This window comes from Mugil cephalus, chromosome 19 (assembly GCF_022458985.1).
Source record: "Mugil cephalus isolate CIBA_MC_2020 chromosome 19, CIBA_Mcephalus_1.1, whole genome shotgun sequence".
In the NCBI taxonomy this organism is placed as follows: Eukaryota; Metazoa; Chordata; class Actinopteri; order Mugiliformes; family Mugilidae; genus Mugil; species Mugil cephalus.
In genome coordinates this window covers 909,047-932,711 of record NC_061788.1, presented here as the reverse complement: position 1 = coordinate 932,711, position 23,665 = coordinate 909,047, and the positions used below count along the sequence as shown (strand labels likewise).

Here is a 23,665-nt window from a genome sequence, read left to right as displayed (position 1 = left end):
TTTTGTACAAATTCCACTTTCTTTGTCAATCTAACGATAAAACCACTTTAAAAAAATTACCACCTTTCTATTATTTTTTATTTTTTATACAAAATCACAGTTTCCTCCTTGTCGCACACCCAGACTTTCAACAATGAAAATAAAGTATAAAAATGTGATTTATTTGAAAACTATTAATGTACCTGAATTAAGTATCAGTAAAATAATTAAAATACATTATAGTGTTTAATGTGAGACAAATTTTATATATTTTTATATATATATCATGTTGCACCTTCACATGTTTTTAAAAAGTTTTTTTTTTTTTTTTAGTTGAAAAACTGTATTTTTGTTTTTTTGCACACATTAAGTATAAGATTCAAATCATTTCCACCACATCACTCTGTGGAAACTCAATCTTTGCTTGGAGTGATGAGGACTGTGAAAGTAGATCATGTGTTAGACTTCTTAATATTACACTTTAAATTAACATGAATTACACATTGACGAGTTCTTTGTCATTTCCACCACCACAGATATTTTTAAAAAATATTGTAAAAGTTCTCACCAAAATAAAAATAAGGTCACAATCCACTTTACATAATAACTCAAGTCATTTCTTTTCTAAAAAGCACCAACGCAAGCAAGATTAAAGCAAGTTAAGCAGTTGGTCCTTAAGAGATTTAATTTGTTTCATTTATAAATATATGAGTATTGTACATTATTAAAAAATAAAAAAGTTGTACAGAAAGGGTCTCAGACAATTCTAGAGCGGTGTAAGTTATTTCTAATCAAATATCAGATGTATATTATGTATATTGAGATGTGGTGGAGATGACGTTTGATCAACGCAGGTCAGAAAAATGAACCGTGACTGGAAAAAGATGCTGGATAAATAATTAATAATCAGGTAAAAGAAGAATCTTTTAATATGATTCACAGAAGCTTTTTCACAACGTTTTAAGAAAGATACAGATTTAAGCGTCTCCTCGTGTGTAGGACACTCTGAAGACGTTTGTCTTTTATTTCGGTCTTGTCCTTGTCTCAACAAAGTTATGGGAAAATATAGTAACTTGATTTCAGGTGAACCTCTTTTCCCTGTGCTTTGGTAAATGGTCTCGCTCTTATTTTCTACCTACTCAGAGGTTCTCAAGCCTTTTACCTTTTACAGTCTGAGACACATTCACACACACACACATTCACTCACACACACACACACACACACACACACACATTCACTCACACACACACACACACACACACACACACACACACATTCACTCACACACACACACATTCACCCATTCACACACACACACACACACACACACTCTGCACTGGGAGCAACTGGAAGTTCAGTGTCTTGCTCATTGACACTTCGGCACATGGCGCTCAGGGGATGGAACCACTAACCCTTCGGTTCATGGACGACCAGCTCTACCTGCGGAGCCACAGCCCCCGAACATGTAAACTTTAATAAACTACATCACCAGTCTCATTCACACTGAGCCAGAGGACGTGTTCATGAACGTCGTTACACTAAAACAACTCCTCCCCGTCTCCTCCGTCTCCTTCCCCGTCTCCTCCTCTGTCTCCTCTGTCTCCTCCTCTGTCTCCTCTGTCTCCTCTGTCTCCTCCTCCGTCTCCTCCTCTGTCTCCTCCTCTGTCTCCTCCTCTGTCTCCTCCTCTGTCTCCTCCCCGTCCTCCCTTGGTGGTTCTAACTTAGCCCATGGATCAATGTGTTTAACTCTGGTTTCCTCCTGAGAAAGGCATCGACACTAGTGAATATATAACATGTAACACCAGGGCTCATGTTTATTTCAGCAGCGCCCTCTACTGGGCGATGGTGGGCGGCTACAGTCCGTCTCCACGGAAACAAGCCGATGTATCACACATCAGCTGTTTATCAATAAACAGACTGAGAACACAGAATCAGCACCAACACTTTATTATTAATACCTGTTCATTATTTCATCATTAATCTGAAAAACATTTAATTAATGAGTCCGACCTGAAGTTCCTCTAACTACACACAGTTAAACTTCATTACCCAGCCTGCATCGGTCTGAGCGCGTCCTCTCCTGGTCACATGGTAGTTTATTATAAGGCAACATGTACAGCTACAGACGTGGGCGTGGCCTGAGGGTCCGTGGGCGTGGCCTGACAGAGCAGTGGGCGGGGCCTCACAGTTTGGCCTTGCCCATGCGGCTCATCAGTTTCTCCAGTTTGATGGCGAGCGTCATGTCGCCTTTGATCTTCAGCTTTCCTGACATGAAGGCCATCGTGGGCTTCAGCTTCCCTGCAACCACAGGACACGTTACCATGGCAACCACATAGCCCGCGCAGACAGGCCGGCGTCCTGGTAACGGCGCGACCACTCACCTGAAAACATCTTGCTGAAGTCACTGGAGTCCATCGCCATGACAACGTCCGCCTTGACCGGGGGCTCGCCGGGTCCCGCGCTGCCAGCACCGCTCTTCAGGTCCAGGAACCACACGCCCCCGTGCTCTCCTTATAAGGACACACGCTACATTAAAGCCACGCCCCATTAATGCCACGCCCCCGTGCTCTCCTTATAAGGACACACGCTCCATTAAAGCCACGCCCCATTAAAGCCACGCCCCCATGCTCTCCTTATAAGGACACACGCTCCATTAAAGCCACGCCCCATTAAAGCCACGCCCCCATGCTCTCCTTATAAGGACACACGCTCCATTAAAGCCACGCCCCATTAATGCCACACCCCCGTGCTCTCCTTATAAGGACACACGCTCCATTAAAGCCACGCCCCATTAATGCCACGCCCCCGTGCTCTCCTTATAAGGACACACGCTCCATTAAAGCCACGCCCCATTAATGTCACGCCCCCGTGCTCTCCTTATAAGGACACACGCTCCATTAATGCCACGCCCCCATACTTAATGCCACGCCCCCGTGCTCTCCTTATAAGGACACACGCTCCATTGAAGCCACGCCCCCGTGCTTAATGCCACGCCCCCGTGCTTAATGCCACGCCCCCGTGCTCTCCTTATAAGGACACACGCCCCATTAAAGCCACGCCCCATTAATGCCACGCCCCCATCCTCTCCTTATAAGGGCACACGCTCCATTAATGCCACGCCCCCGTGCTCTCCTTATAAGGACACACGCTCCATTAATGCCACGCCCCCGTGCTCTCCTTATAAGGACACACGCTCCATTAAAGCCACACCCCCACACTTAATGCCACGCCCCCGTGCTCTCCTTATAAGGACATACGCTCCATTAAAGCCACGCCCCATTAATGCCACGCCCCCGTGCTCTCCTTATAAGGACATATGCTCCATTAAAGCCACGCCCCATTAATGCCACGCCCCCATGCTCTCCTTATAAGGACACACAGGTCCATTAAAGCCACGCCCCTGTGCTTAATGCCACGCCCCCGTGCTCTCCTCTTACCTGACAGGTCGAACTGATAGATTCCTTGTGTCGACTTCACCACGTCCTCGCTGAGAACTCCTCTGATCGCCTCAAACGTGTTCTCTATTGGTCCACCTGAGGGGGGCGTGGCCGTGGAGGATGGTGGTGGTTTGAAGGCTGGCGTTGCCCCTAGCAACGGTAGAAAATAAAAATAAGTGTGGGCTGAGATGAGGGGGGTTAAAGGTTAAAGGTATTTACCGTGTTGCTCCATCTGCTGGGCCAGGTTCTCGGGCGTCTCATCCAGGAAGAAGTCCGGCAGCAGAGGGTGACCTGTCGACCAATCACAGACCACCATGAGCATCACGTAACCAGCGGCTATGCTAGGCTAACGTTGGCAGTCACCTGGCTGGACGGCGTACTGGTCGAAGTCTCTGACTCCCTGCTCCTTGAGGACGTCCTCGTCCACCAGGAAGTGTCCCGTGTAGTCCCTGGGCTGGGACAGGACGGCGTAGGCGGCGTCTGCCATGATGTCAGCGGTGCGGCACTGTTTCCCGATGCCATCCCCGCCCAGCATGTCCATGGCCGCCGTCTGGATCGCTACGGCAACAACACAGCAGAGGTAGCTTCATGAGGCGCTGCTGTTAGCATGCTAAATGTTAGCCACTGCTAAGCGTTAGCCACTGACCTGTCCTGGGCCACAGGGCGTTGACGGCGATTTGACCTCTGAACTCTTCGGCCATTCCCAGGACACACATGGACATGCCGTACTTAGCCATGGTGTACGCTAACACACACACACACACGCACACACACACACACACACACACACACACACACACACACACACACACACACACACACACACACACACACAAAGCTTTCATTAAAATCTGGAGACGCTACCATAAGTGAAGAAACACCAGAGGATAAAACCGGTCAATGAATAAAAACATAAGAGCACAAGGTGAACAAAAACAAAAACCTGACAACGCAAAACGCTAAAAGTCAAACAAATGAGACACTGATACACGTTGATACAGAATCAAACGCTAAACCAGTGGAACCATGTTTAAATACTCAATAAATAAATAAATAGACTCAATTAAAGACCAAACTAAAAGGGCAGGTCCGGAGTTTGCACCAGCACAGGTGTGCTACTCACCTGCTCACACAGTTGCTACGGTTACCTGTGCTGTTGCCATGGTTACCTGTGTGATTCTTGAACCAGACAGGGTTCAGGTTCAGCGGAGGCGACAAGTTCAGGATGTGAGGTCTGCCACTCTTCAGCAGGTGAGGGATGACCAGCTTGGACCTGAAACAGAACAGCTCGTTAAGAACAGCTCGTTAAGAACAGCTCGTTAAGAACAGCTCGTTAACTTCGTACGTCAGGTATGTTCCTCTCAGATTGATCCCCAGCATCAGGTCGACCTTCTTCATGGGCGTCTCCAGGGTCCCCGTCAGATTGATGGCGCTGGCGTTGTTCACCAGGATGTCGATTCCTGCCAATTACAGACCACAGGTGTGATGATGTCACTGCGGGGGCGGGGCACTGTATGTTTGGCAGGTTGAACCAATGAGCCGCTTCACCTCCAAACTTGTCGACAGCTTTCTGAACAGCGTCTCCAATCTGCTGCTCATCCCGGATGTCGACCACACATGGCAGCGCCTTCCCCCCGGCCGCCTCCACTGAGGAATAACGAGAAAAATACCAATAGTAGCCTCCACAATAACAGCAGTTAACCTGTTCACCTGTTAGCCTGTTAGCCTGCTAGCCCCTCCCCCTCCTGAGCTAATGTTAATGCTAGGAGTTAGCCTGTTAGCCTGCTAGCCCCTCACCCTCCTGAGCTAATGTAAATGCTAGGAGTTAGCCTGCTAGCCCCTCACCCTCCTGAGCTAATGTTAATGTTAGGAGTTAGCCTGTTAGCCTGCTAGCCCCTCACCCTCCTGAGCTAATGTTAATGTTAGGAGTTAGCCTGTTAGCCTGCTAGCCCCTCACCCTCCTGAGCTAAGGTGAATGTTAGGAGTTAGCCTGTTAGCCTGCTAGCCCCTCCCCCTCCTGAGCTAAGGTGAATGTTAGGAGTTAGCCTGTTAGCCTGCTAGCCCCTCCCCTCCTGAGCTAATGTTAGTGCTAGGAGTTAGCCTGTTAGCCCCTCCCCCTCCTGAGCTAATGTTAATGCTAGCAGTTAGCCTGTTAGCCTGCTAGCCCCTCACCCTCCTGGGCCGCGGTGTAGATGGTTCCCGGTAGCTTCGGGTGAGGTTCCGCGGTCTTGGCGGCGATGACGATGTTAGCTCCGTCTCTGGCAGCTTTCAGGGCGATAGCTTTCCCGATGCCTCGGCTCGCTCCGGTGATGAACAGAGTGCAGCCAGCTAGCTTCCTGAAACACAGTAGCATCACGCTAATTAGCGAGCTAATTTCCACCCAGATAAAAGATAAACTACCCTTCAGTCCAGACGGTGGCGCTAATGTAGACGAGTCAAGATAAAACTGAACATAATGTTCTAACCCGGGTCTAATCTGGTCCATGTGGGATGAATTTATAAAGTGCAAGAATGACACTGAAGACATTAACTTAATTTTCTCCACTCAGCTGTAGTTTTGAACACGACACTTCTGCTCCAACATTTAACATTTAAAAGCTAAACTATGTGGAGGAAGTCAGCTGTTACCAAACTCTTTAAACTTCAGTTTAATGTTTCTGAGTCTAAAACATCTCAAATACAAACGAGTTTATTTTGATGAGCTATTAATTCCCTAGAACAACTTTCTTCTTCTTATTATTATTATTATTCGTTGTTGATACTTCACAGCACATTCAGTGAGACGACAAAAGGACAGGCAGCTCTTAACGAAGTCCACTGAATAACCTTCAACTTGTGAATGCCTTGCTCAGAGGCGTCGCGGCAGAGAGACCAGGACAGATCTGGGTCCGGGTTCCGCCCCGGAGACGTTCCCTCTTCTAATCGGCTGCAGTGAAACTCGGAACTGAATCCGTTTGCTCCGGTAAAACATGAACTTTGCTCCAGCTGCTGCTCGGTCGCTAACGAGCGCTCGGTTCTTATTTGACCGACTTTTCTGAACGGACCTCGGGCTGCGATCACTCACCCCGTGTTCTGCAGCATCGTGGTTCTCAGGTGAGATTAAAGCGACCAGGAACCGAACCGAACCGAACCGAACCTCAGAGATCTGGTCTCCTGCAGATATGTGGTCTCCTGCAGGTTGTCTTCACCTTTCACCCACTTCAGATCCTCAGCAGGAAGTCACCGGCCTGGTCTTTCCGGTGTGTCGGTAAAGTTTTCCCCGGATTCGGAATCAGAACCAGAAAAGTCTCCATTAAATATACATGTGTTAAAACGAGACTATTCGTCAATCTGGTTATAATAAATTTAGACAAATAGATCAGATCCACTAATGTAAACCACTCCTCTGTTAAACAACACGTTAAAACTCTTTGAAAGCGTTTCTCTGGTAATAAAACGTTCTCAAATATTGTCTCTGAAATGTTTGTGGCCCTCTGGAGGTTGTTATTGAACGGGGTTGTATTTGTTAATAAAGTTTTTTTTTTTAAAAAAAGACTTTATTGCGAAGTATGTTTGTACACAGACGGAATTCGTCTTGGTGTTTGTTGCACAGAGTCTGCACCAGTAAAAAATAGATAATAGATAAGATGAGGTTTTATTTGTCACATGTTCATTTCACAGGGAAATCTGCTTTAGTTCCTGCAGCCAAATTATTATTATTATTATTACTCCCGTAATAATTCCACATTTATTCATCTCAGTGAGAATCTGACAGAACACACTGGGTAAAAACACGTATTTTAACGAATAAATATATTTATTTGAATAAATACTCATCTGTAAACAAACTAACACACTCACTTAAGTTTTCATTCATAGAGCTAAGATTTATTTATTTATTTATTTATCTGAGACGTGACCGAGCGCCGCCATGTTGTGACGTCACTAAAGAGGAATTGCTAGTGTTTTTTTTTAATGAAACCTTTTTATTAACAAGTCATAACATATCGTTAATTAGATGAACACATGAATGTTCAGTATTAAAAAACACAATTTCTATCAGAATCTCCATAAAAGCTCTGACAGGGAAACGTGGAGGATTGTTTTGTATGAAACTTCTTTCTCTTTGTTAAATAAAAGGTTTTGAGGAAGAGTCCGGATTATTTTCATGTGACCAGAGGAGACGATGCTACAGCTCAAAGCAGCTTTACTCCAGGATAACTGGTCTCTCCGTTGTTCCACGTAGAACATGACTAAAAACAGAGAACAAGGAAACAAATACAATCCACTTCAATTCAGTTTTACTTACATAGTGTCAGTAACAACACAAATTTACAACAACCGGCCTGAAACCTCCAGAGCAGCATGAAGGAAAAACTCCTTTTAACAGGAAGAAACCTGGAGCAGAACCAGAACCAGAACCAGCTCATATGGAAGAACCATCTGCTGAAGACCAGCTGGGTAGAACCAGAGAAGATAGAGAGAGAAGAAGAACAGGAGAAACAAGATAAACTAACTTCAAACATCAAGCTGAAGGAAACATGTAGGATCTAGTAATATTAGACTTAGACTAAGTTTATTGTTGTGTGTGCACGTTGAATACAGAACGAAATATCGTTGCACACGGCTCAGGACAATGTAATAAAATTACAATGAATAAGATGAAAGTACAATACAAAGTGCAGCAGTGATAAAGGAATGTGTCATAGTGCAAGAAGAAACTGTTTAAAACATTTAAAATATCAGTGCAAAATGTCAGTAAAAGAAAGTATGTTCAGTTATGTACATGTGTGAAGTCCGGTTACGAGTTCAACAGTTCAACAGTCTGATGGGAAGAACCTTGTAGAACCCGGTGGACCTGCACCGGGTTCTGCGGAGCCTCTTCCCAGAGGGCAGCAGGGAGAACAGTCCCTGGTGGGGGGGTCACTGGGGACATGCAGCGCTGTGAAGAGGGGCCACGATGATCCTCACTTCTTCCAGCGGGAGGCGCTGCAGCCTCCACACCACACGGAGGCAGCCGGTCAGAACGTTCTCTGTGGTGCTCCTGTAGAACGTCCTGAGGGTGGGCGGGGAAAGGGGGGCGGCTCCACCGCTGAGCTGCTGATGAGCAGCGTTGCTGGTCCCATTGTTCCCATTGTTCCTGAAGTCGCCCATAAGCTCCTTCGTCTTGTCCTCGTTCAGGATCAGGCTGTTGTCTCTGCACCTCCTCTCGATGAAGCCGCCACCGCTGTCGTCTGCAAACTTCACACTGTGATTGTTGGTGAACCTGTGGACGCAGTCGTGTGCGTGTCAGGACGCAGCGCTGAGGTTTGCTGTCCGACCCGGACTGACTGAGGCCTGAGGACGTCCAGCAGCCAGTTGCACAGGGAGGTGCTGAAGCTCAGGTGTCCCAGTTTTCCTACCAGAAGATGAGGGATGATCGTGTTGAACCCTGAACTGAAGTCCAGGAAAAGCATCCGCACACGGGTTTTCCTCTCCTTTTCCACCGGTTCCAAACTGGAACGGGTCGAATGTGGAGGGGAGTCTGGAGACGATGTGTTCTCTCACCAGCCTTTCGAAGCACTTCATCATGATAAGAGTCAGCGCAACAGGCCGGTAATCACTGAATGAGGTGACTTGAGGTTTCTTTATATAACACACAGCTGATGATCTGAGACAGTTTGTGAGTATAACAGGAATCATGTTGGTGAATTGTTCATCTAGGTAGGAGTGGACACCTGGAGGAGGACATGAAGACTGGGACAGATGTAGTTTATGGAGCTCCACAGGTCTGATACACAGACTCCAGACCATGAAGACTGGGCTGGTTGATGAGGCCACGGCAGCAGATGTAGCTTAGAACTCCACAGGTCAGATATTCAGCCTCCAGACCAGAGACCCTCACAAGAAGATGGAGGGAGAGAGGGAGACACAGTGGTTAGTAAATTATAAGAGATAGAAAATAAAATGATGAGATATTAGAGGACAAAGAGGAGAGGACATGTCCTCAGTGCATCGCCCCCCTGCAGCCTAGGCCTACAGCAGCATCACTAAGGGATGGTTAAGTCCAGCTCTAACTATAAGCTTTGTCTAAAAGGAAAGTCTTAGTCCTGACCTTAAATGTAGAGACTGTGTCTGCCTCCAGAACCCAAACTGGGAGCTGGTTCCACAGGAGAGGAGCCTGATAGCTGAAGGTTCTACCTCCCATTCTACTTTTAGAACCTCTAGGAACCACAAGCAGACCTGCACTTAGAGATGGTAGTGATCTGTTGGGACAGTCTGGTACTATGAGGTCTTTCAGATATGATGGAGCTCGGCCTTTCAGGGCCTTGTATGTAAGGAGGAGGATTTTAAATTCAATTCTACATTTTAAAGGGAGCCAATGAAGAGAAGCTAATACTGGAGTAATATGATCTCTCTTGCTAATTCCTGTCAGTGCTCTTGCTGCAGCGTTTTGAATCAGTTGGAGGCTTTTTAAAGAGTATTTGGAGCCAGACAGTAACGAGTTACAATAATCCAGCCTGGAAGACACAAATGCATCAACTAGTTTTTCTGCATCACTCTGAGAAAGGATGCTCCTAATGTTGATGATATTACGAAGGTGAAAGAAAGCAGTGCTGGTCACCTGCTTTATGTGAGAATTAAAGGACATATCCTGGTCAAATATAACACCAAGGTTTTTCACAGTAGTACTGGAGGCCAAGGTAACGCCATCCAACAAAAGCAGGTGATTAGATAATGAATCTCTGACATGTTTAGAGCCAAATACGATAACTTCAGTTTTGTCTGAGTTTAAAAGTAGAAAGTTACAGGTCATCCAAGCCTTTATGTCTTTAAGGCGCTTGGAGTTTAACCAGCTGATTAGTTTCATCTTTTAAGAATAAGGTCGTATCAGTTGACTGATGATAACTTTGTTGCCACTGAGACACCTTTTAATGGACTCAGCTTCATAGAGTCTGTGAGTCTGTGTACGTGGGAGAAAAGGATGAGGAGATATAGGAAATCCTGCCTCACCCTGCGTTTGAGGAGGGAACGAGGAGAAGTACCAGGAGGCAGTTTCCATTTTATACATTGTTCTGATGCCACTGCTGAAGTATGAACCAAACTTTTCTAGAAAATGTAATATGAATGTGGAAAATCCAAAAAAAGAATGAAACTCTCATCAAGGCATGAATCTGAATAATCAGTTAAATCAAGTACTAATCTGACATTATGTCTATTTCTCATGAAGCCTGGTTGAGTTTCATTAGTTATATAGTCCAAAACAAGTTTAATTCTTTCAGCAAATAAATTTAATCATTATTCAGTAAAGAAACTGGGCGTCAGTCAGACTTTAGTTTCAGTATTAGAGATATAAGGCCGTGGGTTAAGGCAGGAGGACGGGATTCAGAGGAAAGGTGTGAGCTGTTTGGAGAACGCTTTATTAGATTCAGGAGATTTATGGAACTAACCAGTGAAACTTCCTGTTTGTCACAAGATTCTTTTAAGTCAATATCAGTTGACTTTGTTTCTGTGAGAGACCCTAAAAATTGTCAGGTTGATTCTTCACAGTATTTAGATTCATATAATTTGGAATAAAAATCTGAACAATATTTATCTATTTTACTGTAATGTCTCCGTCAATATTTCATTTTTGTGTTGTGTCTGAAAAGTAAGCAGTAAATTGTGTTCAGTTAATGATTGGACAGTTTTAGAGGCGGTGTCATGTTTCAGAATAGAGCTGTTCAGTTCTGTGGTATCAGGATTCAGAGGGATTTGCATTGACGCTCTGTGGTCTGTAAAAGGAGCAGAAGAAGGTCAGAACAGTTAGAAATCAACCAAAAGTCTGTGCGTGATAAATTAGTATTTGTTTTATTGCTCCAAGTATAAGAACTCACACCAGGGTTTTTTCTCTCCATGTATCAATTAAGTCAAATTTATGCACAAATTGTATTAAATTTGAGGCCATATAATAATTCCTCCTGTCTTAATAAACCGAGACACCTGCTGCAGACCCCGCCCTGTGGTCACCTGACCACGTAGCTCCTGTTTACTTCCGGTAGAGGAACCAAGCAACCAATCACAGCGCAGGGCTGCGGGTCCCCATGGTAACGGCGTCTCGTTGGGGGCGGGGCCACAGGGGAGTGAAGAAGAAAAACAAAAACGACAAACTCCGAGGTTTAGACGGTGAGAAAAGTTATTATTATTATTAGAAAGATAGATGGATAGATAGATAGATAGATAGATAGATAGATAGATAGATAGATAGATAGATAGATAGATAGATAGATAAACAGATAGATAGATAGATAGATAGATAGATAGATAGATAGATAGATAGATAGATAGAGTGATAAGGTGCATAAGACTGGATTATTGCATCAAATTATTATTATTATTATTATAATTATTGTTGTTGTTATTATTATTATTATTATTATTATTATTATTATTATTAGTAGTAGTAGTAGTGGTTGTTGTTGATGCAGCTCTGAGTCTCTCAGGATGGAGCTGTGACGTTGTGTGTCTCTGTGTGTCTCTGTGTGTCTCTGTGTGTCTCTGCGTGTCTCTGTGTGTCTTTGTGTGTCTTTGCGTGTCTCTGCGTGTCTCTGTGTGTCTTTGTGTGTCTCTGTGTGTCTCTGTGTGTCTTTGTGTGTTTTTCTGGTGTCTTTGCGTGTCTCTGTGTGTCTCTGTGTGTCTTTGCGTGTCTTTGCGTGTCTCTGTGTGTCTCTGCGTGTCTTTGTGTGTTTTTGTGTGTTTTTCTGGTGTCTTTGCGTGTCTCTGTGTGTCTTTGTGTGTCTCTGTGTGTCTTTGCGTGTCTCTGTGTGTCTCTGCGTGTCTTTGCGTGTCTCTGCGTGTCTCTGCGTGTCTTTGCGTGTCTCTGCGTTTCTTTGCGTGTCTTTGTGTGTCTTTGCGTGTCTCTGTGTGTCTCTGTGTGTCTTTGCGTGTCTCTGCGTGTCTTTGTGTGTCTTTGCGTGTCTCTGCGTGTCTCTGCGTGTCTCTGTGTGTCTTTGCGTGTCTTTGTGTGTCTTTGCGTGTCTCTGTGTGTCTCTGCGTGTCTTTTTGTGTCTTTGCGTGTCTCTGTGTGTCTCTGCGTGTCTTTTTGTGTCTTTGCGTGTCTCTGCGTGTCTCTGCGTGTCTTTGCGTGTCTTTTTGTGTCTTTGCGTGTCTCTGCGTGTCTCTGTGTGTCTCTGTGTATCTCTGTGTGTCTCTGCGTGTCTCTGCGTGTCTTTGCGTGTCTCTGTGTGTCTTTGCGTGTCTCTGTGTGTCTCTGCGTGTCTTTTTGTGTCTTTGCGTGTCTCTGCGTGTCTCTGCATGTCTTTGCGTGTCTTTTTGTGTCTTTGCGTGTCTTTGCGTGTCTCTGCGTGTCTTTGCGTGTCTCTGTGTGTCTTTGCGTGTCTCTGTGTGTCTCTGCGTGTCTTTTTGTGTCTTTGCGTGTCTTTTTGTGTCTCTGCGTGTCTCTGCGTGTCTCTGTGTGTCTCTGTGTATCTCTGTGTGTCTTTGTGTGTCTCTGTGTGTCTCTGTGTGTCTTTGTGTGTCTCTGTGTATGTCTCTGTGTGTCTCTGCGTGTCTCTGCGTGTCTTTGCGTGTCTCTGTGTGTCTCTGTGTGTCTTTGCGTGTCTCTGTGTGTCTCTGTGTGTCTCTGTGTGTCTCTGTGTGTCTCTGTGTGTCTTTGCGTGTCTCTGTGTGTCTCTGTGTGTCTGTTTGTGTCTGTTTGTGTCTCTGTGTGTCTCTGTGTGTCTTTGCGTGTCTCTGTGTGTCTCTGTGTGTCTCTGCGTGTCTCTGTGACAGATGGCTGGGACATCGAGACATGACAGAGACATGGCTGCGAGCGCTAAGCAGAGACTGACTCAGTGTTCAGACCCAGTGGAGAGACTCAGGCTACAGTGTCTGGCCAGAGGATCTTCTGGGATCAAAGGGCTGAGCAGGTGAGCCCCGCCCACCTCACACACCTGGATTAACACCTGGGCCGTGGTCCTAAAGACTCTTAGTATGAAGAGCTGCTCCTAGTGGACGAACTCTAAGATCAGAACCCTGATGTTCTCTCAGAGTTGTTCCTAGATGGAGGTAAAGATGAAAGGTTCCTAAAGAAGGTTCTGCAGTGAGATGTGCTGAGAGCAGGGAGGAGAACTTTAAGAGGCTTAGAGAGGAGAACATGGTGGAAAGAAGAGGAGGAGAGATGTTCTCCAAACACTGAATGATTGGATGGAGCAGGAATCATTTTACCTGGTTAATACCACATGGATGAAGAGCAACAATGGTTCTAAAGTAGATCTACTATTTATTTCTCTTCAGTCTCATAGATCAGATTCTGGCCGGACTCAGTTTCCTTCAGCTCTTAGTTTCCTTCAGTTTGTAATGATGTTGATTCCTGTTTGTCAGGACCTTCAAAATAATGGATGACAACAACAGCCGCTCTCTGGACTTCAAGGAGTTCTTAAAAGGCCTGAATGACTACGGTCTGCTGGTGGAGAGGGACGAGGCCTCCGCCTTGTTTCGACGCTTCGACCGCGACGGCAACGGAACCATCGACTTTGACGAGTTCCTCATCACCCTGAGGGTGAGGTCACGCCTCATAAGCTCCGCCCCCTCACCAAAGAAACCGAAGAGCTCATTCTGTTGTTTGTAGACGCTACCAGTGAAACGTTTGGACACACGTTCTCATTCATTCTAATGTGTCCTTTGGACTGGTAGCGTCTCTGGACTCATTAAAGAGGACGAAGCTCTCAGTCCAGTAAGTTCTGCTCTTATCAACAACATCTGAACTACACAGACCGAAGTTCGCACATTAGGAGGAAATGCAGCTGTTATGTGTTTATTAGCATGGACGCTGCCATCTGGTCGTACTGTGACATCACTGGCTTGGTTGGGGATTCACTTAGAGCTGGACAGAGACAGAGACATCTGTCCAACACCATGTAGCGTGGTGGTTCCAGCTAGCTTAGCTTAGCTTAGCTTAGCTTAGCTTAGCTTAGCTTAGCTTAGCTGCTCACAGGTTGTTGCAGTGTTTCTGCTCAGGCTTCTTTCAGTGAAAGCATTGACACGTCCAACATATAATGAAGACAGTAGAGGACAGACGGTGGACTAGACGGTCCACTCCAAACCACCGCCTCCTTTCTCCACGTCTTCCTGTGTCAGTGGTTCCACTGCTCTGTTTCCTGTCGGTTCTAAAGCAGAACCAACAGGACCCTGTGACCTGTTCCATCGGCTCACGTCTAAATGAGACTCTCTAGGAGGGTCAGCCAGGAGGAAAGGCCCAGAAATAAACCAACTCAATCTGTTTAATATTTTACTTTAGCAGACGTCTTCTTATTATTTCAGATAGAGTTCAGTACAAGGACCAACAGAGTTACGTTTCATTTCCTTTTAAACCAGGAGCTTCTGCTTAAAATGTTAGTTCTCACATAACCACAGTGATGGACTCTTGATTCTTGATGCTTCTTAAACCATGAAGCTGTGATTGTGTTCGACTTTCATTAAGGAAACACTAATATTGGAGCTAGCAAGCTAAAAGCATGATAAGTTTATGTAGCTAACAAGCAAGGGAACTAGCTACGAGCTAGCTAGCTCTGGCTAAATGTCAGCTGGTCTAAGTGGTGTTATGGGGCTTCTCACTCCTACCGGGCAGAACCACTTCAGGCTGGAGCGGCCATCTTTATTCCCCTGTTCTCTCTGCAGCCACAGATGTCCCAGGCCAGGAAGGAGGTGGTGATGCAGGCGTTCAGGAAGCTGGATAAGACGGGGGACGGGGTGATCACCATCGAGGACCTGAGGGGGGTTTACAACGCCAAGAACCACCCCAAGTACCAGAACGGGGAGTGGACCGAGGACCAGGTGTTCAGGAAGTTCCTGGAGAACTTTGACTCCCCATACGACAAAGATGGACAGGTCAGGATGAAGATGATGATGATGATGATGATGATGAAGGTGATGATGATGATGATGAAGGTGATGATGATGATGATGATGATGATGATGAAGATGATAATGATGATGATGATGATGAAGGTGATGATGATGATGATGAAGGTGATGATGATGATGATGATGATGATGAAGATGATGATGATGATGATGATGAATGATGATGATGTAGATGATGATGATGATGGTGATGATATGATTAGATGTGATGAGAGACTAATGATGATGATGATGATGATGATGATGATGAAGATGATGATGATGATGATGATGAAGATGATGATGATGATGATGATGATGAAGGTGACCCAGGAGGAGTTTCTTAACTATTACTGTGGAGTCAGCGCCTCCATCGATACTGACGTCTACTTCATAGTGATGATGAGAAACGCCTGGAAACTGTGACTGAGCCTGGTAAAGAGTTCTGGTGGGTCAGAGGTGATGGGGTCAGAGGTCAGAGGTGATGGGGTCAGAGGTGATGGGGTCAGAGGTCAGAGGTGATGGGGTCAGAGGTCAGAAGTGATGTCTTCCTGTCCACAGTCTCCATCCTGTATCCAATCAAGTCCTGTCTCTGTGATGAGCGTCTGTTCCACCTTTAATTGTTAATTATTAATCTTTAATTATTGATCATTAATCGTTAATTGTGAATTATTGATTAATTAATCATTTATTCTAGTTCCATGATTCATTTCCTCAGTTTTTCCTCTTTGTGCTTGTTTGGATTGAAATCAGCTGGTTCTGATTCACTGACCTCCTCCTCCTCCTCCTCTTCCTCCTCCTCCTCCTCCTCCTCCTCCTCCTCCTCCTCCTCCTCCTCCTCCTGTTCCTCCTCCTCCTCCTCCTCCTCCTCCTGTTCCCTCCTCCTCCTCCTCCAGGTGACCAAAGAGGAGTTCCTCAACTATTACTGTGGAGTCAGCGCCTCCATTGACAGCGACGTCTACTTCATCCTGATGATGACAAACGCCTGGAGACTGTGACTGGATGAAATTTATTAAATAAATGAAACATGGAGACGTGTCTGGATGATGAGGTTTATTAATGAGATGAAACATGCTGATACATTCATACATATATACTGATATATTATCTTATATAGTGAGGTCTATATACAGTTCGTGGGTGAAACGAAGCTACATTCCTGGGTTCGCGGAGAGGAAACATGAGAAGCAGCATTTTGTGGTCGGCGTCTCCATGACGACAGCAAACACAAACCAGTCGGGTCAAGGTTCCTTCCTCTAAAGACGGAGGTTAGTTATAGAACAGAGGAGAACACTTCCCTACAGACGTCTTTGGGTTCTAATGGAGTTTTATCTAAAGGATCCTTTGGGTGGTTCTAAACAACGAGCTCAGAGCTAACATGCTACATGCTATATGCTACAGTGGTTCCACGTTATAGAGTGAAGGCAGTGACTGTTAATACCTTTTGTGCTACAGAGGTTCTTTTGAGGTTCTACCATCGTACAGCGTGTGACAAAGTGTCGGTTCTTCCTGAGGTCTTATTTTTTTCAGGTTCTCACTCTCTGGAGTCCCAAAGCTTTAGAAATGGCTTTAGAACCTTTTCCAGACTCATTCTTTGACGTTCTTTCTCATGTGTTCCTGAATGTCTCTGGATCTGGGCCTGAGGTCTCGCTGTGGAGGGTCTCTCTAGGACCAGGTCCTGTTGAGGTGGTTTCTACACTGAGAACAGGTCTGGGTGGGGCTGGAGGAACTGGACTTCAGGACCACGAAGGTCTGGATTTAGTTTCTCTTCAATAATAAAAAACTTCATTTAAATGAATCGATCACAGACTTTGACTAATATTTAAATTAGTTTGATGATCTGAGACAAACATGTAAAAAGATAAGGAACCAGGAAGGAGGAACACGGTGACACCACTGTACATGTACACTGTGTATGTGTGTATATGTGAATGTGTAAAAACATGGTTGTGGTTCTTCGGGAGGTTCTCGTTTGAAGTGTGGTTCTCATCCAGGAGGACGTATGAAGACTTGTCAGATGGTTCTAACGCCACCGTTAGCGTTTCAAAGAACATGTGACATATCTTCCTTGTTTCTGATTGGTTCCATGTCGTTAGTGTGAATGTGGGAACACACATGAAGTTCTCTCTGGATTACTGTAACTACCAGAAACCAGAGACGGCTCTCCTTAGAGCCAAGATGGCGTCATTACAGTCCTTTCACTAGCAACAGTTACAACATCCAGTAAGTTATAAACAGATGAATGTGACATATTAAAGTTCCAGGTTTCTGTAACATTTATACTCACAGAACATTTTCAGAGTCAAAATAATAATAATAAAGTCCAGGTGTTAACTATGGTCAGTACATTCAAACAACCTGATGGAGGCGCTGGACCCAGAGTCCTGATAGTAAATGTTTAAGGAAGAGAGTTGACCTCATGGTGGCACTAGAGTCTGTGAGCAGGGGGGTCAAACATACGGCCCGTGGGCCAAAACCGGCCCACCAGAGGGTCTAATCTGGCCCCCGCATGAGTTTGGAAATGAGAAGTTATTAAGAGGAATTTTTCTGTGGAACTGGGGTCTATTTGGAGTTTTTCCACCAGGGGTCACGGACAGAACACAACACTGAGACCAGAACTCAACAGCAAGTGGCAGCACTGGTTTTTCTGAAGAAATTTCAGGTTCTGGATGAAATATTTTTAAAAGGCTAGTTCATTAAACGTAAAAACATTTTGATAATGAAGTGGTGAAAGTGTCGTTACTTACAGGTTATTAGTCTGTTGTGTTACTGGTCTGGCCCCTAGAGACTAAACCGGTCTGAATGTGGCCCCTGGACTGAGATGAGTCTGACCCCCCTGGTCTAGAAGTTTGATATCTCTGTCCTTACTTGATCTGATAGAAGCTGGACATGGTGACGTAGGCCTCCTCCTGAGGACTTGGTCCACATGCCTCCCCCTCACCCCCTGTGGCACCCTCTGCCGGCCGGGGCGGCACCGGCCTCTCCTGGAGCCGGGGGGTGTCGTCGGGGGAGGGGCCGGCGCTCCGGAGGCCGTCCTCGCCATCAGAGCTCTGACTCAGGAGGGCGGAGAGCTCCAGCTCCTCGGTGGTGGCGCTGCTGCAGTCAGAGCTGTGGGCAGAGCTAGGGGTGGAGCTATGGGCGGGGCTATGGTCATATGGGGGTGGAGCTGACACGGAAGGAACAATCAGGTTGGTCTTCTCCAGAGGGTAGACGTTGAGAGAACTGAACACCTCGGGCTTGAAGTTCAACAAGAGACCCTGAAAAGAACCAGAGAGACGAGATGTGACCTCGACCCTCAGAGACCAGAGTCTACTGGTCCCAGAGTCTACTGGTCCAGAGTCTACTGGTCCCAGAGTCTACTGGTCCAGAGTCTACTGGTCCTAGAGTCTAGTGGTCCCAGAGTCTACTGGTCCAGAGTCTAGTGTCCCAGAGTCTGACTCTACTTCCTGGTGAAAACTGTTTCACCTTGGTTTTTGTTTGATTTCATTCTTTTCAGCTCAGCTATTTCCATTAAAACTATTTAGGACCATGTCCAAAACTATCAGGTGTCCAACCAGTAATAATGTCTAAATGTCTCTAAACTGTCTCCTGTCTCCATAGACTGAATATAGCCTCACTGTTGCTTAGCAACCACTGACACATCATGTCCTGATGGATGCATGTTTCCACCAATAGGAAAGGGGCTGTCATGTTGTGTTTCTTTCTATCATGTGTAGCTGGCTAGCTCTCTCCTCCTGCTAGCTCTCTCCTCTTGCTAGCTCTCTCCTCCTGCTAGCTCTCTCCTCCTGCTAGCTCTCTCCTCTGGCTAGCTCTCTCCTCTTGGCTCTCTCCTCTGGCTAGCTCCCTCCTCATGCTAGCTCTCTCCTCTGGCTAGCTCTCTCCTCCTGCTAGCTCTCTCCTCTGGCTAGCTCTCTCCTCCTGCTAGCTCTCTCCTCTGGCTAGCTCCCTCCTCCTGCTAGCTCTCTCCTCTGGCTAGCTCTCTCCTCCTGCTAGCTCTCTCCTCTTGCTACCGTTTTCCTCTGTGAACCAAACATGACGACAATATTCAGGAGAAAGACTCAGTTATTTAGAACCAGTCTAGTGAGAAGAGTCCTGATGCTATGTCGTCTTAAACCGGTTGTGGGATGTGGACCAGAGGGTTAACCTCAGGACCAGGACTATTAGTAAGCCTGTCTTTACTTCCTGTCTGCTGTGATGATCTGATTGGCTCCTCCCTCTCTAGTCTCACCTACAGCTCAGAACGAGAGTAAATGTTTAACTCGGATCTGGGTCAGACCAGACCTGGATCACAGCAGTAGTTTGGTTCTTACTTTATTGGGTTTGCAGATCTGGACCAGGGTCTGTTTGGGGTGAGGGATGCTGGGCCAGACGTAGGTGAATATCCTGGAAGGGAGGAGAAAAGAATGAATGAGTGAATGAAACATCTTCAGATCCTCGTGTCGTCCCCCAGAGATGTCCTACTTGTTCTTCCAGAAGAAGACGGCGCTGGACGTCACCACCACCACAGAGACCAGGCACACCACCACCACCACCATCATCAGTTCTGGGCTGTCCTTGGTCTTCAGGGCTGGAGCTGAAAGAGGATGAGTTGACCAAGGCCTTCTGGGTTCTGGAGCGGTTCTAGACCCGAAGTTCTTACCAGGAGTGTTGAAGGGGATGGGTTCGCTCCATTCGCTCCAGGTTCCCTGGAAGTAGTCGCTCTGAGGGATGGCTCGTACTCGGACCAGGTAGCGGGACGGTCTCTGGAGGTGGTCCATGTCGATCTGCAGGACGTCACCGGACGAGATGTTCTGGACCTGAGGACCAGGAGGAGACAGTCACACCCTAGAGAGTGGTGGGTCCACCTCGTGGAGCCTAGGACTGATAATGGGTCTAGACCATCCATAGGGACAAAGGACAGGGACAAACAGCCCCCCCTCTTTAACTCCAGGTCAGGATCTAGACTCATTAACAGGAACTGGTCCAGTCAGGTTCTGGTGGTTTTACCCCCAGAGTTTAAAGACTGTTTTTTGTTTTATATGGTTTTAATGGATGGAGGATCATGAGGTTTGTGTTGATGCCCTCTGGGTGGCGCTGTTACACCTCCGTGAGCAGAACCAACAGGTCTGCGTCTCTTTTATTCCTTCAGCCGTCCCACTGTTAAATAACAGCTGAACCCCAGAGACCACAGGATGTAGTTGTGTAGTAGTTGTGTAGTAGTTATGTCTCCTCTAGACTCTACAGGTCCAGATGGTTTTTAAAACCTTTTTGGATATAAACCAGGACCTGGAGGACTGAGGACCTAATAACTACCCAGAATGCACCGGTGTGTGTGTGTAGGGTGAATGTGTGAATGAGTGAATGAGTGAGTGTGTTGTGTTACCGTGTCTTTCCCTGTGGTGCTGATGTGGAGCTGGAACAGCTGGTTCTCTAGGGTCAGGTAGTCCTTGTCATACGGGGTCTTGATCCGGATCAGGGCCTGGTTCTGGTCCAGGGTGATGTTCCACACCTGAGGACGTCTGGGTTTGACTGAGCAAAGAACCAGAAACACGTCAGCTCCTATCCAACAGAACCACATCCCCCTGGAGGACACGTCGGCCAAACTCACCGATCTTCTTCATGTCGACCCAGAATGAGACCCGCTCTCCTGTCTTCAGGTAGACCGTCACGTTCAGGTCCAACAGGACGCTCAGGTTGGACCGGATCGTGTCTCCTGGAGCCTCCAGACATTTCAACATGTCACCGCTGAAGTAGTCTCTGTAACTGAACATCAGAGACATCGGAGACATCAGAGACATCGGAGGTCTGAGTCAGAGTCTCCTCTGAGCGGCAGGAAGCTGCTACCAGACGCTTCAAGATTTACCACAGAGTCATCTTCTTAATGTCCTCCTCCTCCTCGGGGTCCTCGGGGTCCTCAGGGTCCTCAGGGTCCTCGGGGACCAGCCTGCAGGTCAGACTGCATTCATGGGTCGTGATGTCAGAGCTGCAACTGATTCTGGGTTCTGAGAGGAAACATGGTCATTTACAGAGGATCATCAGCCAATACATTATGACCACTGATCTGGTCTCTAGAAGCAGCTATGAGCTAAAGGCCGGACAGACGTCACATTTCATTTGATTTCATTGCCTTAAACAGAGAACATTTAATAAAATACAGGAACTTTTGTCTTGTCCACAAAGTCTGCCACAGTACAGCTCCTGCCCTCCGTAACTCACTCATAATGCAATGAAATAGTAAGAGTTGGACCTCGAGGTGGACCACATGGGGGGCCTGCTAGTCCCCCTCAGGAGAAGCAGCAGCTCAGGACTAGAACCCAGAACCAGCCAGACCTTCTCCACTTTCACTGCTCACATTAACTGTGGATTTGTTTTCTATCTGGTTGTGTTGTTATTGGTCTCATGTGGAACTGTTTGTGTTTGTGCGTAGTCATGTGCAGCATGTGATTGTGGTTGTGGTACTGCTGGGGAAGCTGGTGTGTGTTTCATGGCTCTGATATGAAACACACCTCCACACTCTGTGTGTGTTGTTTCTTGACTGTGTCTCTTCTGTTCTTGCATTGTGTTTGTAAGTTTGTGTGTCTGTAAGCTGCTGCTGCTTTTTAAAAGTAATTTTATTGTTTTTTTAAGCCATGTTGATGATGGCTGGAGACTAGAGACCGACCACGTCTCTCTAGACGTCCAGGTGTGAACACTGGTTCTGGTTCTGGAGTTTTTCCTTCATGCTGCTCTGGACCAGGTTTTGTAAAAAGTCTTGAGACAATTTTTATTGTTATTGACACTATAGAAATTAAACTGAATTGAATTGAATTGAATTTAAATTTAATTCACTTTCATCAGAACGTGATTTACATGATCCTGGTCTGAAGAACCAGAACCAGAGAGTTCAGCTTCACCAGCAAAAACATTAATGAGGTCATGAGTTTTGGTGGTTTTAATGTTGTGGCTGATCGGTGTCAACGAGTCGTTTCACAGGAAACAACAGGAAGTTAAGATCTGGGTTATGAGTTTGAGCTGCACGCAGACGAAACGAAATGAAATGATGAAGAAGTAGAAGAACTAGAAGGAGAACCAGAACCAGAAGGAGAACTACAACCAGAAGGAGAACTAGAAGGAGAACCTGAACCAGAATCAGAAGGAGAAGGAGAACCAGAACCAGAAGGAGAACCAGAAGGAGGACCGGAACCAGAAGGAGAACCAGATCCTCTGACTCACTGTGAATCTGTACGAGAGTTAAACTGTAACAAGTCAAAGTCTAAGAGAACCCATGTCCTCCTGGTGGATCTGGATCTAAACTATTTATTTTAGAACATGTCCTCACCCTCGTCCCGGTCTCCATCTCCGTCTCCGTCTCCACTCTCGGCCTCGGCTCCGGCCGACATCATCATCACCACCATCATCAGCATCATCAGCATCATGGTGGTCGTCATGGCGAGCCTCCAGCCAGACCCGTCTCCTCCGGCCAGCTGCTCAACATCTGGTCCTCGGCTCACTGAGCTGCCGCCTCGACTCCTCCGAGGGTTTCTAGTCAGAGGTGGAGGAGGAAGGGGGAGGGTCCAGAGGAGGAAGAGGGAGGGGCCACCAGAAGAAGAGGGAGGGGCCACAGGAGGAGGGGGAGGAGGAGGTGTTGTTGGTTAGTGGAGGTGTCACAGGATGTAAATCACAAAACATCAGCAGGTTAAGTTTCCACAGAAATAAGAGACACTGAGACACTCTGAGAGACACTGAGACACTCTGAGAGACACTGAGAGACTGAGAAACACTGAGACACTGAGAGACTGAGAGACACTCTGAGACACTGAGACACTCTGAGACACTCTGAGACACTGAGACACTGAGACACTGAGAGACACTGAGACACTCTGAGACACTCTGAGACACTGAGAGACTGAGAGACTGAGAAACACTGAGACACTGAGAGACTGAGAGACTGAGAGACACTCTGAGACACTGAGACACTCTGAGACACTCTGAGACACTGAGACACTCTGAGAGACACTGAGACACTCTGAGACACTCTGAGAGACACTGAGAGACACTGAGACACTCTGAGACACTGACACACTGAGACACTCTGAGAGACACTGAGACACTCTGAGACACTGAGAGACTGAGAGACTGAGAGACACTCTGAGACACTCTGAGACAATGAGAGACACTGAGAAACACTGAGACACTCTGAGACACTCTGAGAGACACTCTGAGAGACACTGAGACACTCTGAGACACTCTGAGACACTGAGACACTCTGAGAGACACTGAGACACTCTGAGACGTTCTGAGAGACACTGAGACACTCTGAGACACTCTGAGAGACACTCTGAGAAACACTGAGACACTCTGAGACACTCTGAGAGACACTGAGACACTCTGAGACACTGAGAGACTGAGAGACACTCTGAGACACTCTGAGACAATGAGAGACACTGAG

General features: G+C 46.5%; 3 protein-coding genes across 6 annotated transcripts; 1 reads left to right on the top strand and 2 right to left on the bottom strand.

Moving 5' to 3' along the window:
* Window positions 1-1,911: 1,911 nt before the first annotated feature.
* hsdl2 (hydroxysteroid dehydrogenase like 2) lies at window positions 1,912-6,814 on the bottom strand. 2 transcript variants are annotated; one of them, XM_047570579.1, is made up of 11 exons: window positions 6,482-6,786; window positions 5,590-5,753; window positions 4,966-5,064; window positions 4,763-4,877; window positions 4,587-4,690; window positions 4,064-4,162; window positions 3,781-3,975; window positions 3,637-3,708; window positions 3,418-3,567; window positions 2,362-2,490; window positions 1,912-2,278 (listed from the first exon to the last, which is right to left on the bottom strand). In XM_047570579.1, the coding sequence occupies exons 1-11, from the start codon at window positions 6,496-6,498 to the stop codon at window positions 2,163-2,165; spliced, it is 1,260 nt and encodes a 419-aa protein (XP_047426535.1). In that variant the 5' UTR covers window positions 6,499-6,786; the 3' UTR covers window positions 1,912-2,162. The 2 variants fall into 2 exon arrangements, with proteins under 2 accessions (XP_047426535.1, XP_047426536.1); XM_047570580.1 differs by lacking the exons at window positions 1,912-2,278; window positions 2,362-2,490 and adding an exon at window positions 3,144-3,283 and having other exon boundaries at window positions 6,482-6,814.
* A 1,310-nt stretch (window positions 6,815-8,124) lies between these two features.
* Window positions 8,125-16,296, top strand: capslb (calcyphosine-like b). Its single transcript, XM_047570760.1, has 6 exons — window positions 8,125-9,007; window positions 11,355-11,541; window positions 13,147-13,283; window positions 13,738-13,915; window positions 15,034-15,243; window positions 16,155-16,296. The coding sequence occupies exons 3-6, from the start codon at window positions 13,147-13,149 to the stop codon at window positions 16,254-16,256; spliced, it is 627 nt and encodes a 208-aa protein (XP_047426716.1). The 5' UTR covers window positions 8,125-9,007; window positions 11,355-11,541; the 3' UTR covers window positions 16,257-16,296.
* On the bottom strand, window positions 16,297-22,744 carry il7r (interleukin 7 receptor). Of its 3 annotated transcripts, none has more exons than XM_047570758.1 (8): window positions 22,556-22,744; window positions 21,101-21,239; window positions 20,846-21,000; window positions 20,621-20,766; window positions 19,898-20,054; window positions 19,720-19,831; window positions 19,569-19,641; window positions 16,297-18,515 (listed from the first exon to the last, which is right to left on the bottom strand). In XM_047570758.1, exons 1-8 carry the CDS (start codon window positions 22,662-22,664, stop codon window positions 18,123-18,125), a joined length of 1,284 nt encoding a protein of 427 aa, XP_047426714.1. In that variant the 5' UTR covers window positions 22,665-22,744; the 3' UTR covers window positions 16,297-18,122. The 3 variants fall into 3 exon arrangements, with proteins under 3 accessions (XP_047426714.1, XP_047426715.1, XP_047426713.1); XM_047570759.1 differs by having other exon boundaries at window positions 19,720-19,825; XM_047570757.1 differs by having other exon boundaries at window positions 19,720-20,054.
* Between the last annotated feature and the right edge of the window lie 921 nt (window positions 22,745-23,665).

Bases quoted from the DNA above. Each gene is read 5' to 3' on its own strand.
- hsdl2 (XM_047570579.1), bottom strand. The intron at 5,065-5,589 runs GTGAGGGGCTAG...GTTATTCCTCAG, and splicing joins CTACACCGCGGCCCAGGAGG to TGGAGGCGGCCGGGGGGAAG. The intron at 3,568-3,636 runs GTAAATACCTTT...TACCGTTGCTAG, and splicing joins CCAGCAGATGGAGCAACACG to GGGCAACGCCAGCCTTCAAA.
- capslb (XM_047570760.1), top strand. From the start codon at position 13,147: ATGGCTGGGACATCGAGACATGACAGAGACATGGCTGCGAGCGCTAAG. The intron at 13,916-15,033 runs GTGAGGTCACGC...TTCTCTCTGCAG, and splicing joins AGTTCCTCATCACCCTGAGG to CCACAGATGTCCCAGGCCAG. The intron at 15,244-16,154 runs GTCAGGATGAAG...CTCCTCCTCCAG, and splicing joins CATACGACAAAGATGGACAG to GTGACCAAAGAGGAGTTCCT.
- il7r (XM_047570757.1), bottom strand. From the start codon at position 22,664: ATGACGACCACCATGATGCTGATGATGCTGATGATGGTGGTGATGATG. The intron at 21,240-22,555 runs GTGAGGACATGT...GTTTCCTCTCAG, and splicing joins AGATGGAGACCGGGACGAGG to AACCCAGAATCAGTTGCAGC. The intron at 20,767-20,845 runs GTGAGTTTGGCC...TTCTTTGCTCAG, and splicing joins GGTCGACATGAAGAAGATCG to TCAAACCCAGACGTCCTCAG.